This window comes from Misgurnus anguillicaudatus, chromosome 10, assembly GCF_027580225.2.
Source record: "Misgurnus anguillicaudatus chromosome 10, ASM2758022v2, whole genome shotgun sequence".
In the NCBI taxonomy this organism is placed as follows: domain Eukaryota; kingdom Metazoa; phylum Chordata; class Actinopteri; order Cypriniformes; family Cobitidae; genus Misgurnus; species Misgurnus anguillicaudatus.
The window spans coordinates 23,775,196-23,795,411 of NC_073346.2; the positions used below are offsets into that span (position 1 = coordinate 23,775,196).

At 38.4% G+C, this 20,216-nt stretch overlaps 1 protein-coding gene across 2 annotated transcripts in view; it reads left to right on the top strand.

Moving 5' to 3' along the window:
* znf804b (zinc finger protein 804B) overlaps window positions 1-20,216 on the top strand; it is a 161,946-nt gene that overhangs the window by 121,921 nt on the left and 19,809 nt on the right. For both annotated transcript variants that reach the window (XM_055210156.2, XM_055210155.2), the window contains exon 2: window positions 14,468-14,611. In XM_055210156.2, the coding sequence (XP_055066131.2) occupies window positions 14,468-14,611 (144 nt within the window). The remainder of the gene's footprint in view (window positions 1-14,467; window positions 14,612-20,216) is intronic.

Below are 20,216 nucleotides of genomic sequence, written 5' to 3' on the forward strand. Positions count from 1 at the left end.
TCAAAACAGGCACTCCTTCAGAAATACGTAACGAGATCTGATTGTGTAGTTTGTTTAGTGTGCTGTGATTCGATAGCAGCTTAGCTTAGCAGAGCCGTTTGAGCCAAAGCTGGTGACTGACGTATTCCTGTGGGCGGAGTTTAGTCAACGAACTGTTTTACTGACGTCATTAAAGCAGGAAATAGAGGGCTGTAGTCCAAACCGGCCGTTCGTTGTAGGCTTTTAAAGAGGAATTCTATTGAAGAAAATATATATCGCCTGGCAGTAAACTTTGAGCTTTATCATTTTACAGGTATTATTTATGCTATTATAGCAACATTACACACTAACTAGGGTTTAAAAAATAGGAAGAACGTAACCTTTAAGCATATTATATTAACCAACAAAAGATTTGAAACCCCTGTAGTGAAAAAACAGAACTAGAGGAATTAGTAGTCAAATATAGTAGGACACAAAACATCAAGCATTTAGGCAGCAGGGATCGTCTTTATCATACAGGTTAGGCTTGACAGCTAGACATCACTTATAACAACAGATGACAGAGTTTGTATTCAGGATGGATAGACCTGCTGAGTTTATCTGTAAACTCCCTGTTCACACTCAGACATTGATTTTCACGCTTTGTTCTCATTTATGATTCTGACACCTTTCTCATTTTTCTCTCTAAATTTTCTGTTACTCTCATTTGTTCTCTCATATTTACGCTGATAGGCAGATATATATTTAGATATACTCTGGCTTGGTTTATGTTTTAGGCTGCTCAATGGGTCACACCAGCATAAGGGACATTAGCATTAGCGGTCCAGGGTCTAGTTTAGCGTCACTTAGTCTTAATTATGTCTATGATCTCTATTATTTTAGGAAGCCTCATTTTCACATGACCACTTTTAATTACTAACAGCAGGTAAAGTGAACAAGATCAGTGCTCCGGGGTTATCGTCTCCGTTGAAAGGTCCAGCGTGAGATGACAGAGGTCGTGTGGTTCGCCGAAATCAGCCGACGCCATCTGGCTTCACTTACAAATGCTCTGTGAAGCTCACGACTCGCGTCTGCACCAGTTGTGTTGAACTGCGGCCAAATGCATGAGTTTGCTATCATTGTACATTTTTCATGTGATTTATAAATGTGAGGTTGTCTTTGAAAACCCAGCGAAAGTCATTTTTGTGATTTGTGTATATGTGTGTGTATAGTTTTCTGATATGATCAGAAACTTCTGCGAGCTTGTATACACACACATACACGTACACACACACACACACGCAGACACACTGTGCCGCCCCTGTGAGGCAGATTAAGCTGGTGAATAATTGGCTCATTTCCTGGGTCTCGGTTTTTCCTCAGCAATGGATTTGGCCTGAACACATAGACGATGCGCACCCTCAGCTATAGTTAGAAACATCTGGAGGTGTTTACGTGCGAGTTTATTCCTATATTTTGTGTTTATGCTGTAATTTTATGCATTTCGGAATATCTGTTCGAGCTTGATTCATTTCAAGACAGATCTATTTGTGTGTGTGTATGTGTGAGTGCTGGCCGGGTGCTGGCCTGTGAAGCCCATCTGGGTGTATGTTAGTGCAGTAGTCATCAGTCTGCCTGTAGCTGGGGCCAGATGGTCGTGCCTTTGCAAGCCATTCAGTAAGTACATCACAGATCCGGGCATGTGGGCCAGTCGCTCCACTACATCTTACTTAAACACATTCTGTCTCTCTTTGGCTTGCAACTTTTTTCCCATCTCTCTCTTCGTCTCTTTCTACATATATCACTGTGATTCTGGTGCATTAATACATTAGAAAGTCTACTGGATATATTGCACTCACAGCACACAGTACCGGGCCGTCTAGCTCAAAGAAACTCTATGAAATAAAATATCACATGACTTGCTTGCCCTATTCCAAGCTCTGGCATAACCTTTGTGTGAGGAACAGACCGAAATTAAACACATAATTCTTTCTAGCCTCACAGTCTAGAATTTGTGTGAAGTATAACTTTTGTTTTCTTTTTTTAGACAAAAATTAACAAATATGCAGGCCAGACTCTATAACTTCACTACAGCTCTGACCTCTTTTTGTTTGTGCTTCCCATTTTTATCATTTCTCTTCCTGACGTTACATCTTTCTGTCTCCTCATGCTTGCACTGTTCAATCCTCTTTCTGAAAAGCTTTGTTATAGATGGCAGCGTACAAATCGCCCGTCAGCCGCAGTCTCGGTTTTCAGGATTGCATCAGATTCTGGAGAAATGACAGTGAGATGTGGAGAATAAATCTAGTCGTGGTACAACCGGGTGCACGTTTTGATCAGGTCTGAAGATAATTACTTTTTTGTTTTAATAGTAAAACCACCTATGGTGATGGTAATGTCATTTTATTTTGGCAGTTGTCGCATGAAGGCTATTACCGGTTTTAGCTACACAAACGTATATGTGCACACACACAGAACAACACAAACTCGCAGAGAGGCAAATTACCAGGGAAATTAGGGGCAATTCTGGGCCCTCACCACTTAACCCAAAGCCAATGAAAGAGAGGGAGAAAAAGAGAGCAGAGGGCCAAACCTGCTGCCCATGATGAAACAAGCCAGTGGAATTTAATTTCCCTCCGGTCAAGAGATGCCAATAAACACTATTGAATCCTGTTCCTGCCCTGACATGATAGGAATTTAATTTGAGACCCACAGGGATCCCTCTCTCTCTCTCTCTCTCTCCGTGTGTCTGCTTCGCTGGAACAGTGCCCCTCTCTCTGTTCTGGATGTTTGTACGGACAGCAAAAGAAAGAAGGAAAATGATTGAAATTCGTAGTCCGCAGCCGAGAACACACACAAACAGCACAGTGCGCGTTGGAAGGAATCTCACAACGTTGCCCTTCAGACACGCTTGCGTAGAAACTTCGGCGATGTAGCCTTGATTCAAGCCATTCAAGGTTTCAGAGGATGTTTTGCTGTGTTATGATCTTGCGGCAAAAGTTCAGCATACAGATCAGAAGTGCTGCCTCAGTAGTTGTGTTGGGGTATCGATTAAAGCGCCTGGAAGCGTCACGCACCAATTTGTTTGGAGCCCTAGGCAAGAGGAGACATGGTCAAAGGAAAGGGGAAAAACACAACTTTAAAGTTGGATTGTTCTCATTTGTTCAAATGTTAGATGTTTTCGTCTAGTGATTTTATTTTTGTTAAGCCTTCATTTAGGGGCGACACAGTGGCTTAGCACTGTTGCCTCACAGCAAGAATGTTCCCGGCTAGGTCAGGTGGCCTTTCTGTTCTCCCTGTGTCAGCTTGGGTTAATTCTAGGTTCTCTGGTGTCCTCCCACACAGTCCAAAAACATGCGGTTTAGGTAAATTAGAGAAGTCAAATTGCCCTTTCCCAAATGTGTGTAGCATTCAATTTGTGTAGTATTAACTGGTTCTCGCCATGAATATAGGTTTCATTGTTGTCGCGGTTACGCATCTGGTCGGTACTTTACTTCTGGTCCTGGGGTGCGTTTCCCAAAAGCATCGTTAGCTAACTTCTGCCGTAAGTTTCGTCATTACTGACAAAGTTCAACGATTTGGTGTTTCACGAAACCATATTTTAAATAAGCATTCGCAAGCTGCATTGCAAACTTGTGTGGTTTCAACATAGACTGTAAAAAAAATGGACGACGCAACGTCGCCTCCCTCCATTGAAATGAGTTGAAGGCAAAAATGTCTGACCAGGGTTGCTGCCATGTTACGTAAAAACGTCAGTTTGGAGCCAAGGCATGCGCAGAAGGAATCGTCCGTAGAGCCAGAGGCGGAGCCAAACTTCCGCGGTATCAAACTTCCACCCAAACGCTGCTACGCCCAATTCAACCACACCAATCATAACGTCACGCCACATTTCTAAAGCATCAAATTACTAGCTAAAATTAAACTTATCACAAAAATACACACTTGAACATATATCAGCGTTATAACAACCACTTGAAAGGACCAAAACAATCTTTTGGAAACTTTTATTGGAAGTGTAAATCATTTTTTTATTTAGAGCAGAGTCTCATTCGTTTGAATGGAGAGGCCGGGGTTTATGACTTGTACTGCAGCCAGCCACCAGGGGGCGATCAAAGAGCCAGCGGCTTCACTTTCAAGTCTTATGAGGCACACCCGGGTTTCAATGACAGCTCTTCACCTGTGGTTAGAAGCATAGTTCCTTGTTACTATAATATGTAGACTTACGTTGATCATGCTTTGAACAAAATAAGCAAACATGTAGTACATTCTATATCCATCATTCTAAATATATATAAAAAATATTTTACGTCTTTAAGTTTGAAAACAGAATTAAAGCGCTGCATTTGAAAACTGCGCATGTGCGCAGGCCTACGAGCTCTAAGACCTTGGGGAATCCCTAGGAGGAGTGACGTAAGAGGGAACTTGCGCATGAATTAAATATCTTTAAAAAGATATTTAAATACGTTATTTACAGCAGTAATCTGACATTAAATCGATAGTAATCCACCTCCCACGTGACATCATCAACTATGTTATTGAACCAACATGGTTCAAATGACAAATGTGCGACAAAGTTACTATGCTTTGGGGAAACAGTCGTGACAAGGTAGTTAGTTTCTCCAACTATGCATCGTACTATGTTGGTTCAGCAGCGAGTTACGTCGTTGTTCAGGAAACACACCCCTGTTTGTTTAATGGTCTGACTAGTGTCTAAACTGAAATCTGGAACAAATACCTTGAACATAAGAAATGTTTTGGTTTCCTAAAGACGAGAGGAGATGGCGATCGTTGATCATTGCTATGTGAAGGGAGGTTTGGCGCCGATTTGAAGTTAACATTGTATACATTATAGTACACATTTTACACAGTAACATTACCTCAGTGTCGTTTTTTTTATACGCTTTAGCTATAAAATATAAACTACAGTAATCTACTTGTTGTTTATTTTGCTTGTTAACAGAAATAAACTACTCTTAAAGGAAAGTTCCACGAAAGCCGTTTGTTTATGTTGTTACTGCTGAAACCATCTATAGTCTTACGGTAGATGCTGGAATGACAAAAAAAAAAGATTCGAAAGCTTACATTTAGCCCCGCCTTTATACATTTCAATGCATGAAAATGTGAGCTAACATTCATAACAATCTGAGTGGAGCGTGTGGCTCTCAGTTTGAGCTGCCCTACTTCTGAGGGCGTCCAAAAGTGGAGGATGATGCCAACGGGGTGTCGCTATGAACTGGAAGAGAGAGTTTTGGTGGAGGGGATGAAGTAAGTTCCTGTGGTTTTAGCAGTGGGAGAGCTGGCGAGTGGACATCCATTAGAGAGAAGTTTTTCTTGATCTACATGCACCAATTTCACTGTGGGGGTAGAGATTCAGATCTCTTATTTCTCTCGCTGTGTGAACAGTTTGATTAACTGCCACACATACATTTACAGTACTAAGTATGCTCTGTGAATAACCAGTTTGGCCTTGTAAGAGATATTTTTGAAGTGTTAGTCATTAAGTGCGACTTTGCTTGCCTAACTCAAAAATTCTTTTCACATGTTCTTTGACGAGCATAACCCATGTGACATTTTCTTGTCAAGGGATGTCAGCATTCTCATTAAAAATCTCTTATTTTTCTGAATATTCACATACAGGCGAAGGCTAAAACTTAAAGGCTTGTGGAAATGTTTTTCTTTTTCATAAATGTAACAAGAAGAAAGATTTCAAAAGGCAAAAATAATAATGTCTGTGTAATGCCAGAGAAAGAGAGATTAAAATGTGTTAGGAAAAAGAGAATGGGACTATTGTTTATTAACTACATAACTAATATTGAAAATGGTATAATGTAATTTCCTAAACTGACAATGTTTTATTGAAACAGTAAGCTGTGTTGTATCGGAGATGTCAGGGGACTCTTTTTACACAGCCATCAGCACAAGTGAGACTATATTGGAATGTCTGCAAAAGTGAATTTTGTCAATGTTTAGAAATACAGCAGCATATCCACCTGTTTCTTGATGTAAATGTGGGTGCCGCCATCTTTGAGCTTTCCTGTTTGACTTCCGGTGAGCCACTAAAGCTAAAGGTAGTCTACTGCGAATGACACAAGTGTGCCGTTTTGACTGGCTGTTTAATGTTTATTACGAAGACCGACATAATTTGTGCACTTAGGAGTTGCCATAATAGCTAATACAAACGCAGTAAATAACTACAAAACTTTTGTTTTAACCCCATGCACGAGAACTGAATGTGTATGTGGCACACATGCACTGATGATCTGTATTTACAAACCCATTCAGTAAAACCTTTCATAGAATTTTCAAATAATGACCCTCAACATTGCGTTTTATTATTGTTATGTGTTGTGTTTTTTTTATACGAACATTAAAAAATGTGTTGGTCTCGACTCGGCCTGAAATTTCGAGTCCTTCTCCTCCTACTGTGGTCCGAGACCGAGTCTTTGTACACTCAAAAAAATAAAAAGTTGAATTTTTTAAAAAACTTTGTTAAGTGGGTTCCACATAGCTTTGTTAAGTAATGTCAACAAATAAAATGTAAGTTTTATTTACTAAAAAAGTTTGTGTAAAATTGACAATTTAAATGTTGTATGGACTAAATAAATCCTAGTAAAGTCACTATTATGAAACATTTAATTGATGAAAACAAAATTAAAAATAATGATTTAATATATAATCAATCAGAGTGCAGCTGCTCAATACAACCTTTATTTAATTTCAGTTTATCAAACATATCACAAACATATTTGAAATGCAATGTTACATTTCAAACCGTCTGTTGGTTTGTTTTGTTCTAAAATATATCAGAACAAGTTCATTGACTCATAGGTACTTATTACTCATGTACCTATCTAATGGTGCTACACTTCTGCAAGAGGGTGCCAGAACAACAGTTTACCCATAATACACTGCAGCATCATCAGCCAATGAGATGCAAGTCTGTATTGGTTTTATTAATCTGTTACTTTTATACAACAATGTTATATTGGCTGAACAAATAATTTTGAAGTAATGCTGACAAGACAGTCTTTTGTTGAAATTACTAAGTTAAAGTATATATGCAGTTACTTGTGTTTGTTAAGTAAAGTGAACAAGAAATTATTTAGTAAAACTGACTTCAACCAAGTTAATTTTTTTGAGTGATAGGAACAAGTTTGAGACCGGTCTCGACTCGAGTACTACATCACTACGAGTTTGGAACAACATGAGTATGGGTCATTTTTTTGGTTTGGTTTTAACCTGTTTAATTGAAGGTGCTCTATAACCTTTAGTAATATTTTGTAGTGCAGGTGTTTGGCTTGCGTTTGATGAAGAATTTGTTTGTGTGAACTGGCGTTCTGTTTACAGTCAACCTTTGTTTAATGTACTGTATGTGAGAGCTGTAAAGGTCAGTGAGCGGACAGAGAGGTGTTTCTCTCTCTCTCTCTCTCTCTCTCTCTCTCTCTCTCTCTCCTCTCTCTCTCTATCTCTTTCTCTCTCTCACACACACAAACATACAAACACGCACTGTTAGAAAAAATGGTTATTGCCGCAGTGACCATTTTTTTCTGACAGTGTACAGAGTACCATCCCTGCCTCAACTCACATTCACTGGAAAAGGTGAGGGATCTAAGTAACTACTTTCTGCATGTGGATGTCACTTTATTCACTTCTTGTACAAAAGCTGAAACATGGAGCTTTGAACCCCCTCTTTCCTCCATTTAGCCCGTTACACAACAATTAGATATTCAGCCTCCACCTCCACTTTTCTCCATCACACAGTTTTCATTGCGCCTTTATTTTGGGCACTTAGTGATCAATGTAGCCGACCCCTGTGAATGACATTCTTACAGGTGTATTTTGTAGTAATATTAGATAGATCTTCTGGTCTAAGATTGTGTACAAGGAGCAATATTATTAACGGCTATTTGACAAGAATGGAAAACCTTTTCATGTTTCAGAAATGAAAATAGCACCTCACTCTTGAGTGGCCGTGAAGAGATTTCAAGAACGATACCGCCAGCATGAAGTCCGCCTCTTGCGCACACTCCACAGATAGACGGGTTACATGCTGATACAACCTGTGGCGGTCCAAGAGGTGCTGTACCACATAATACAATTCATAAAAATATAGATTTTGACAGCTTCTTTTATACGATTTAAAAAAAATCTTTGATCAGTAACAGTTTACAGTATTCTTATTTCTCAAATAAAGATAAAAGACACTTTTCAGTGTGGCACTTAAACAGAATTACAGAAGCTGTCAGCGTACATTGCTCACGGCTTTTCGTTTCAAATTAATTAGTCCGGTGTGTTTGTGTTGTGTACGTCCAATAGCCTCTCATTTACCCAGCATACTAATCTGTTTTTCATTACAACTCATTGAAAGTCAATTTGTAAATGCTTGTCAATTGAAAGAGGACATGGCAAGCACCATTACAATCCTTTTCCAGTGTGCCATTTGAATGCAATGAGAGAAATGTCAAGTGTTTGAGAAAAGAAAACCTAATGCCTCAAATTGTACCTCCAAATTGCTCAAATTTAAAAGGGAGAGTGTTTGTGGCTCCCTAGACAGCCGCATTAAGGAGATAACCTACAAATGCTCAGTCAATTTGCTCGCGTGTGGTCTTGCAAAACAGTTGCATTTGAAATGGATTTAGCACCAGACAAAGCAGAAGAAATAGCTTGGCATGCAAACATGCGCGCTTCCGATGCAAATGAAAACACGTCTGCTTTAATGCGTCAGACATTGATTGCGTGCGTGGAGTTCAATGCTGGAGTTGGTAATCAAATAATAAATGAAGACTGCTTGCTGAATCTATTGGGTGGAGATACCCAACCTCCTTCAGTTCAGATCCTGTCAATAAGGCCAGCCGTGCAAAGAAAGTAGTACATAAGCTTGTATCCGCTTGAGCTGTGTTAACACGCTGATATCTCACGGCCTTAAACGGCTTCAGCCACTAATAATTAATCTATTGACTGCCTAATGAAAACTTGAGGCAGCTTTACGCTTTAATTATTTGATAAGATTTCATCCTTGCTGATGAATGTAAACAACATCGGTGAACTTGTTGAGCTAATAGAGATGGCTAGCAAAGTCTGACTCCATACATACATCCTTAGCTTGAGCTTTGATTTCATTGAAATGTCCACCACATGCATAAGTTATCTCTAAATATAACATACTCTGGCATGGGTGCATGGCACATTGAAGGCGCTCGTAAAGGAGAGAGGAAATGTGTTATGAGATCTCTCTGCCAGTGTTCTGCAACCCTACGCCCAGGTTTGAATGGTGTGGGTGGCAAGTGAGTCCTGAGCACGCGTAATTCATTTTGATGCAAAATGCATCCAAAAGCAATTAAGAGTTAACATCTGTTGTTTTGAGTCTTAGGGAGGGGGCGCATGTTAAAATGACAGATGTAAAAAGCGACTCTTCTGAGCTCTCTCACTCTATGGTTTCACTCCACCACACATCTGTGAGTACCCTATATTTAGTGTTACGTTCGGTTGGGGGCGTGTGAAGCATTTTGGGAGTCAGCTGTAAAGCCCTGGGGGTCCGTATAATTTGAGAGTTGATGATTGTTTCTGTGTGTACTGTATGTGCTAGATTGAATGTCTTTAGGGATGCTGAGCACTATGTAATGGGTGTACGGATCCCAGCCACATGCAGTTTATGCAGGTTATCCATTCTGGACAACCAACTCAGACATAGCTGCAGGAAAACTTTGCTTGTGTATTACTTTATGTTTGTGTTTTTATGTACACTGCATAACCTCTTTATTTGTAGGGTGGTAATGGTGTGTACCACTGAAGGGTGTATCACCAGAGTTGGGTATAACCATAGACCGTAAAAAAATATGGACGTAGTGTCCGTGACGTCACCCATTGGTTTGTGAAGATCACTTTTGAAGCTTAAAGTAGGCGTTGCCTGCCGTCGCCTTCTTGGCCGCGCGTCCCCGCGAATTGCTCGCGGAAAACCGAAAATGGGTAAAGAGGCGGGACATGGGTGAAGCTGAGGTGAAACCACGCCCGCCTAGCGCGAGTCTAGTGACAGCAGTGGCTGTTCAACCGACACTCAAGCGGCCACGCCCTTAATTATGCCGAAGTTTAAGGCTTAATTTTAAACGGATGAGTTACAAAAAAATTCACCCCCCTCACAGTTGTCATGAAGGGCAAAATTAGCTATGTAGTCCAAAAACACTTTTTGTACCAGGCTGTAAACATATTATTTTCTACTGTAAAGTTGGCCATTTTTAACATGGGAGTCTATGGAAATTGACTCCTTTTTGGAGCCAGCCTCAAGCGGCCAGTCGATGAATTGCAGTTTAAGTCACTTCCGTGTTGGCTTCATTTGAGAAATCGGAAGGTTGCCCCTCGGGTATAACGCGTTACTATGTAACGCATTACTGTACTCTAATTACTTTTCCTGATAACGCATTAATGTAACGCTTTACATTTTAAATGTATGTAATTTGATTACAGTTACCAATGACATCAAAATGACGTTACTAGCGTTACAAATTAAGTGTTGAAAAATTAATTAAAATGTATTTTAAAATGACGTTTTGCCGTTGCTCAGCAACGTCTGTTAACGAGCATGCTCGCAGAGTCTGTTAACGAGCATGCGCGCAGCGTCAGTAACGAGCATGTGCATAATCACTCGTCGGAGACGCAAGCAAATGGATGCTGTGTGAGCGGTGGTTGATCATTCAAGTGGAATACAGACAATACATGTCCAAAAAAGTGGGCTTTGCGCGATGACATGATTTTACAGGTGTGTTTTTAAATTACTAATGTACAATAAGGTTTTCTTTGTTTAACTATGTTATTTAATCATGAGCTCAATGCGTGCACTTGCATTAATTAATCATATGTTTATTTAAACAATTACCATAACAACTTTTGATTGTTATATTTAACGAACTAACATGAATATTAACATTCTTTAACTTGACCAAAAAGCCCTCGCGAATGCGATGACGTGTTAAAACTCTAGTTTCTGTCTCCGCGACCGCGAATGAATGTGCATAGATAGATAGATAGATAGATAGATAGATAGATAGATAGATAGATAGATAGATAGATATATGTTAATAAATATAGAATGTTTAATGAGAAATTTTAAACATGTGTAACTTATTATAAAAGCTACAAATATTTCTGCATCATTATGACCAGCAATTTTAGGAGAGTGCAAATCACACCAAAATAGCTTTAAGCATTCAAATATGACCTTCGGTGTCTCGTCTCTTGTCTCCGCCCCCTTCTTCTCCCTGTTAATAGTTTAATCATTAGTTCATTACCCTCACTTGTTTTCTCCTTATCCTGTTTAGTTTTTCATATTTAATGCCATTGTGTTCTTAGTCCTGTGCTCGTTCATTTTGTACTGTTACAGTGTGATTCTGTCTAGTGTTAGAATCATAGTCAAGTCTAGTTTAAGTCATCTGTCAGTATTCCGTGTTTGTTCTGCCCCCACGTGGGCTCTTGTTTTGTCTGTGTTATAATAAACCGTTTTCTGTTCACCCCCGTCATCGCCTGCGTTTGGGTTCATCCGTCCGTGTTTCTGACAGTTTCACTTTGTAGCTTTTTTACATTTGATGTTGTCAAAGTAACTTAAAAGTAAAGTAATTAGTAATTAGATTACTTTTTGCATGTAGTAATCAGTAATGTAATCAAATTACAATTTTAAAGTAGTAATTAGTAATTTGTAGTGGATTACTTTTTTAAGTAACTTACCCAACACTGTGTATCACATAGTGAAATGAATCAGTTTAATTGGTCAGATTTTGTTGTTACAAACTAATTACAGATCTTTAGACTCTCATCACCAACAGGATGGTATTTTAGGTATTTTACATATAGGTATTCTATTCTGTAAGTTTGTATGTTATTAATTCATAATATATATGTCTCTGGATGGTTTAAGGGTCTGACAGCACATCCCTGGCATTTATTGTTTTTTAAAGTTTTATTTCAGAGACCATGTGTAGCAACTGAGGAGTCGGCAGGCAAGCATTTTGCAAAATGTTGTCTATGTTTTGTTATGGCCACTGTAAGACATAAGTCCAAACAATTCCCTGATAGGCCCAATAAATGCATCACATTACCTTGATCTCTCACTCACAGCGAAGCAGGATTGGTGTTTTGGAGGCACAAGATTAGTATTATTTTGACAGTTCATTTCTTTACAAAAACTTGCAAACTTTACTTTTTAGTCCACACCAGCTCTGTTGTGTGTGCAAGCTTTTTAAACATGCATTACGGAGACAAATATGTCCTTTTCATGCAGGAAAATCACAACATTTGGTAAATTGTAAGCCAACAAAATATCGGTAATTACATGTACTACATGCTACCATTTTTATTACTAATACGCTGTAAAAAAATGCTTTCTCAATTACAATCAAACTGGCTTTTTTTTCATTTTTCATTTACTATTTAAAAATGTCAGTGTTTTTAAACTTATTTTAACTCATAAAGGGGTGGTTTTCTGGACAGGGATTAGACTAGACCTAGATTAAAATAAATGTAAGAGTTGTCCAACCTAGAAAAAACTTGCACTAACATACCTTTAAATACATCAGTGCATTTGTTTTGTCTCAAAATGCACACAAGTAATGTTTTTAGTGAGGTATGTTTGTTACAGTAAAGGAAACACCACCGTTTTTCGGTGTTTTGTTGTGTTCTTGCCTCAATTTAGATGAATTGATACCTGTCTTTTTTCGGTGCGTGCACTTTTAGTCTTTGTGCGGCGTTTTGTGAATGTGTTAGCATTTAGCCTAGCATTATTAATTCCTATAGCTCCAAACAAAAGTTTTGTTTTGTGTCACCATACTTACTCGTGTAACTACTCATGTAATAGTCTTAACATGAAAGTGTTTGGTATGTTCTAAATTCACCCTGTTTGGAGCCATAGGAATGAATGGGGCTAGGCTAAATGCTAACACATTCATGAGGCGCTGTACAAAGATTAAGTGCACGCATTGAAAAAAGATAGGCATGTATTAATTTGTCTAAGTTGAGATAAGAACATAGTAAAATATAAAAAAAACGGTGGTGTTTTACTTTAAAAATCCTAATTAAACTAAGGTCTAGTCCTGGCTTAAGCTAAACCCTGTCTGGGAAACCACCCCACAATGTTTTACTTATTTTTACAAGTTACAGAAACTCACCACTGGTCAAAATTTAAAATAGTACATTAAAAATACTTGTGAAGGCAACGTTATTATACTTAAAAATAGTAAAAACATAAAAATGACTAAAGGATCCTAAGGTTTGGTTTAAAAGGAGGGGATATAAAATATCATTAGCTCAGTTTAAAAACCATTATGTGAAGGACAAATGTGTGTCTTTCATGGATGAGTAATAAGTTAGATTCATAAGGAGGGGGGAAGTGTAGTCTTAAAGTGCTGTAAGACAGAGACCTTTTTCCTTTGTTTTCCTGAGATAAATGTTGATATTTTCTAGTGTCATGACATGCATGCAGTGGTAATGATGCCTGCGTGTGTGTGTGTGTGTGTGTTTGTGTGTGTGTGCTTACGTGAGTGTGTGTTTACTGTAACAGTCAGCAGCACAATGTGTTTGTATGGTTGATGTAAGTCCCTAAGGTCTGTATAAGCAGACTTTTGATACTAACTTAATAGCAGAAGCCTTTGAAGTTATTGGCTAGCTGAATTTAATCTGAAGTTTGCAACAAAGCAAGAATTGACATCTCTGGGGGAGTGACTTAGTGTGTGTGTGTGTGTGTGTGTGTGTGTGCGTGCGTGCGTGCGTGCGTGTGCAATGTGTATAATAGTTAATTTTATGTAGTGATCCATCAATCTCATCTCTGAGGAAATGTAATAGTTGCAAACACTGTGCTTTTGTGTGTGTGTGTTTTATGCCTATGCACATGTTTCGAATTTTTATGCTGAAACCTTAATTTAAATGTCTTACAAGTACCTGTGAATAGTCATAATAAAAATGTATAATTAACTTTATATTGAAATTTATATTGCACAAAAAGGGTGTTAATTAAGTAAACATGACCAGATCAGTAATTATTTTTCTTATTTTGCTAAAATGTCAATATTAACTTTCCTGAATTCATCAGTCACTAATATGAACGCATGACCTCGTTGTTATAGTAACTCAGCTATAGTAATATCCTCTCTTAAGGATGATGGCTCAATAGTTTTAATTTTAGACTATTAAAGATTCAATTCTTTCAGTGGTTAGGTTGCTTCATTGTTATCAGTGTTTTATTCACTGTTGAGGAGAGTCTGGATGCTTTAATCGAGTTATGATAAGGCACATTCCAGCAGTGTATTGTGAATAAAACTCTACTCAATTAGTAAAATGTAATTTTATGCATGCAGTACTAATTTCCTACCTTTTGTACTTTAAAATAATTTAATCAGTACGATTATTATCATTCTTAGAAAAGGACTGTGTGAAAGTCAAAGTTTGGGTAAAATTTAAATTCAGTCTACAAACTTGCTTAACTAATGCTATCTGTCTTTGTCTCTTTCTTTTTTTTGTCTCTCTCTAGGACTACGTTGAAAAAGAGAAAACCATTGCAAAAGCCCTGGGGGATTTAAAGGCTAATTTCTATTGCGAACTGTGTGACAAGCAGTACCATAAACATCAGGAGTTTGACAACCACATCAACTCATATGACCACGCACACAAACAGGTAAGAGTCAAACAGCAGGGGACAGAGCTCATTAGACGCAGAAGGAAAGAAAAACCGAGAGTGAAATATAGAGACGAGATAAATAAGGGATTATTCTAAACCAGTGGTTCTCAAACTGGGGGTGCAAGATGGTGCCATTGATGCCTCAGTTTTATGACATTTTATAAAATACATCAATTTATCATAAATCCTGAGTAAAAAAACCTCAGAAAAATAAGGCTACTAACCAACAGCACTACATTGTATCATTTAATGCTTTGTTTAATTCAAATTCTAAGGCACATTTACTTGCCAAACAATCTGAAAAGAAAACTCAAAAGTGGCATTGTGTTATCACTTTTTATTCCATGTTTGTACGAGCGCTTTAAGGGGGAATCTGCGTGCATACGGTGATGCAAAAGTGTGTGATACTCTATGTAGTTGGCAGGATCCTGCCATAGAGTCTTGTTTTATATTTATGTTTTATTATAATGGCAGGGTTCTGACAGCCTCATGTTCTATGTGGAGGCTCATGGCCTTGTATATTGGGTCATGTGCCTCTGGTGTCTCGTCTCTTCTCTCCACCCCCTTGTTTTCCCAGTTCATTATGTAATCATTAGTTCATTACCCTCACCTGTTTTCCCCTTTGTTATCCTGTTTAGTTTCTCATATTTAATGCCTTTGTGTTCTTAGTCCTGTGCACGTTCATTTTGTATCATTCCTGTGTGATCTTGTACAGTGTTTGTACCATTGTCAAGTTTAGTCTAAGTCATCTGTTAGTACTTTGTGTTTCATGTATGTTTTGCTCCCATGTGGGCTTTTGTTTTGTCAGTGTCAATTAAAGAGTTTTTTGTTCATCCTCGACATTGCCTGCATTTGGGTTCATCTCTCCAGTATTCCTCACAGTAGTATGCACTCCAGGTGGCTAGTTTGCCTCTGACGAATTGGCGCATCAACAATTTGATGAAGGTAATTAATGTGCCTTCTCTGATCAGTAATACTAGCTGTGAATATTTCGTACAACTGCAGGAAAGACTCCTATATTTATCAGAGCTGCTATGGCAACTTGAAGGTCCGAGGTATGGAAATAATCTGACATGTTTGTTGTTATTTTCCTGACCTGGCGCATGCCTGTAACATAAACGTGTACGCGATGAGAGCCACCGTGAGCAAATTTCGCGTTTTTAACTTGGGATGCACGATATATCGGCCGATATATCGTTATCGGCCGATAACTGCTTATTTTTAATATTATCGTTTATCGGTCTGATAGCAAAATTAGGCCGATAATTGAAAACCGATAAAGTATGGATTATTTTGGTTTGTTGAGCCACTTCACTTGCTCATTGCTGGCCATGTGGAGTTTTGATCGGTGCTTTCTGTGACATAGCACGAAGATGACACATGTTGCGGGCTTAAGAAGAGTATGCTAGTGTAGCGCAAAGACAAGATGTCCGCGGTCTGGGAGTTTTTCATTGTGAAATTAATATGAATATTTATCGGCCTATATATATATCGGTTATCGGCCCCCAAATATAAAGAGTTATCGGTTATCGGCCAAAATTTCTATATCGGCGCATCCCTATTTTTAACCTTTAGACGGGAACGCAACGGTAGATCGTTTTTAAGATTTCCACTCTGGATGGTGGTTTCACTTTTTTGATTTTTTAAGCCCCAAAAACGTTGTCACCATGTAAACGAAAGGCACATCCGATAAAATATTTTTACGTTTTCACTCTCGAGCGTTCTTGTGTAAACAGGCCCTAAGTTTGAAATATTTTAAATCATTAATTTTCTTTGGAGGGCCGTGAAGGCAGGCATCCTATAGGGGGAGGGCCAAAATGTTTGAGAACCACTGCAACTCCAACGCAATCTCACATGAATTTCGTAATTTAAAATTTCAAAAATAGTTTAAACCACATTCACTACTCCTCCTAAAGTCAGCAAGAATATAGCTTATGATATATAATAAGAAAGGTGTACAAGCCCCTTCAAAATTAGTGTGGAATCAGTGCATTCTTAGATCTGATTGGTTGTTGGGAATGTTGTTATCGGACAAACAGGCATGTTAATATATTCTACTTTGTGAAATGATCGAAATGCATGGTTAAACACTTACAGCTTGATTAGAAGAATTATTTTTTTACTTTTCTTCATCCCAAATGATCTTGGAGAGGAGGAGAGATCAGATTAGAATACTGCATAGAAAGCTAAAATCTGCTAATGGAATTGATAGAGAGATTGATGGGAGGAGAAGAACAAGTGAGAAGGAGGAGGAGGAGAGCGACTGGTGATGTGCTTGCTGGTGCCATGCCAGGATGTCAGATTAATCTATGGTGCCCATCCGTATGGCATCTGAGATTGAACATGCACTCTGCTGTTTCTAGACTTTATGTCAGTGTTATTCAACTCCGTAAAGTTTAGTTCCAACACCCAGACTGAAGTTGAATAACCCTGCTGTATTTGCAGCACTAATGCAGAATTGTCGTATATTCATACTTAGAGCAATGAACAATGGCACAGGGAGCGATTAAACCATAACTCTCTTTTGATCCTCACAGCCTCGTATTTCTTATTCATCATAAGCTGTTTGCCGCGTCATTACAGCTCTATCTAAAAATGTAACTTGCAAAACTATTACGCTAATGCAACGTTTTACGCGGTAACAGTTACATGAAAGCTGAGAGTGATGCTGTGAACCAGAGACACAGAAAGAGAGAAATATTTGAGACTCTCTAAACGGATGCTTGGTGACAGACACGAGAGAGAGAGAGAGAGAGAGAGAGAGAGAGAGAGAGAGAGAGAGATAGGAAAGAGAATGAGAGGAAAGTAATTACACATGTTGTTGCAATAAATTTAATCTCTGCACAAACACACTGTAGCTCAGATCAAGCTGCGGTTGACTGCACACATATTCGTTGTGCAGATGTGTCGGTTCCTGTTAGTCAGAGTCAATGAGTCTGAGATGATTGCTGCCAGCTCAGCAAGAAGATCCGTAATATTCCAGAATCAATCAACAGATGAGTGTTTTACGTCAACACTTTGTCACGGAAAGATTAGCATGTCATTCTTGTTTCTGAATTAATGAATTGTGACCAAATGCCTTTTCTTCTGTTATAGGTTGGGATTATTTATTTTTAAGGCAAATACAATAATTATTGGTATTTTATGACAGAGATCCCTTCAAGTGCCGCTTCATCGCAACACACAATTTTATATAGATATTATATGGGATTTTATTTAGTATTGTTTATTATCTGTATCAAAGTGGCTATTATAGTTATTTACACTTAAATCCAAAACCATTGATTGTTTTCACTGGAGGTGTGAAAATATATTTGTGTTTGAAAGCAAATAAAGTTGTAATTTCTGTTTCATAGGCTCATCAAAGTAAACTCAACCTTCTTGCTTAAGTATCTACTTTGGTATGCTAAAATTGTTATTTAAAAAACAGGCTATAGCTCAGTGTTTTTGTGATATAGACACATTAAGCTTTTGTGGTTGTGATGGAGCAGGTTTAAAGGGCGCATATTATGCCAATTTTTACAAGATGTAATAAAAGTGCATAGAAAGTGTCTGTGAAGTTTCAGCTCAAAATACCCTACAGATCATTTGTTATATCATGTCCAAAATGCCTATTTGGTTGGGAGCAAAAAAAGCGCTGTTTTCATGTCTGAAATTAAATAAGGCAGGGCTGGATTTGAATTTATCCATTGAGATCTGATTGGATCATTTGAAGTTGTGTCGTGTTGCTAATTGCTAATATCTTCTCCCGGACCCCGCCCATACTATATGAGCGGAAGTAAAGAGACATTGTTTTGAGGAGGGGAGGAGATTTGTGTTTTTTGATTAAAGAATATAAGGGCACATGAAATTAAAAAAAATAATGAAGCTCACACATAAGTCATTTGTAAAAAATACCACAATATTACCAAAACAAATGACAGTTTTTCATTTGATTTTCATGGCGACTTTAAATGCATATGAGCTACAGCTCCTTTCTTTCTTACCAACTGATAGTAAGAGCTTTCGATTAAAAATAGATCCTGATTCCTGTGAATACAGTCTAAGACAATAGTATCTTTAGCCGCATTAGCGCTACAATGTGCTACCAACAGCTTATGGGTAAAATTAACCAGTCAGTCAGTGGCCGTGGGCTGGGGCTTTGTTTTAGTGATGTCATATTAACAAAAGAATCAGAACAGCATGTCTAATGAGACTGCTCATTGGTTTAATGGTGATTTTTTTTTCATTGTAGGGTTGTTGTGTTTACAGACTGTCAGGACACATTTATAGGGTCTTTCGCACCGCTTATTTTGGGTACTAATTACCAGAACGAGTACTGGGGCAATTTCCTGAGAACTAAATATTCCCCATTACCATTTCCCCGTAGCATTCATACTGAAGGCTGATCTGAAATCAGAGCAAATGGTAGCGGAGATCACACAGTGATGGGCGACACAGAAAACATCCAGCCAGCAATCTGGCCCAAGCAATAAGATGTTGTCCTTAATAACACATACTATCGCGGTGCAAAATGCCCTTATGTCCAAACACCTTGTAACTTTTATTTTTGCATAATATGTGCCCTTTAAATTCAACCTGCTTTTTGTCTCAGTGGCATCCCCCCATTTAAAAAAGCAAAAAAACTCAATTTACATTGAAGTTCACATTGAAAAGAATAATGTTTTTTATGCACAAACTGTCCACTATGGTAGGTCACCCGTGACTTTACCTCCAGCAGTGATGTTCTTTCATTTGAGGGCAATGCAGAAGCAATTAAAGGTGCTGTTGAACTCTTCCTGCAGGCAGTAAGAGTGTTTCATTAGAGGCTTTATATTATCTGCCAGGGTAAAATGTGCATGCCGTAAGGTTGACGTGTACCGCTGGGGTGTCACCCAAAGCCGGCGGGTTTACATATCTTTCTAAAACACACAGCCTGGCCATGCTCCCCTGTCCTGAGGAACAATACTGTATGTTTTACAAACCGTAAAATCCTCAGTCACTAAATCTTTAAGAGCAACTAAACCTTTCTTAGAGTGCTATGCAAATCAACAAATACAACTGTCCTTGGTTCAATAAAAAGAGGAAGGAAAGGAAGAAGTGACGTTTAGGTTCACATGGTATCCGTGAATGCGGGAAGATCTGCCGAATTCAGCAGAATTGGAATTATTTGCCATTGTGTATTCATTACATATATTATATATATTACATATTTTATCAATGATTTGATTATGCTTTCAGTATTTTATCAGATGTGAGTGTAGTACTTTCAGTGTGGCTGGAAAAAAATATTTTTTTTTCGCAATTCTTTTCATTTTAAAGCAGAGTGTGCTGGAGGACCTAATTGGCAAAAGATTCCTTTGGAAGAATGGCTGAATTTTTCAGCAGGGACTAACAGGACATGCTAACAAGCCGAACCGTGAGCGCTTAACACATTTAACCACGGTTTACTCAAAATTGGCACCGGATTCTTTCTGCACCTAGACAGAATGTATCGCCAACAGTCACAGAAGGAAAGATGCCGACCAGCTTTCAAACATAAAGCTAAACCTATAAAGTCTGTATGTGGGAGTCAGATATTGAAAAGAGATAAGGAGATAGAGAGGCAAATATTAGTCAGAAG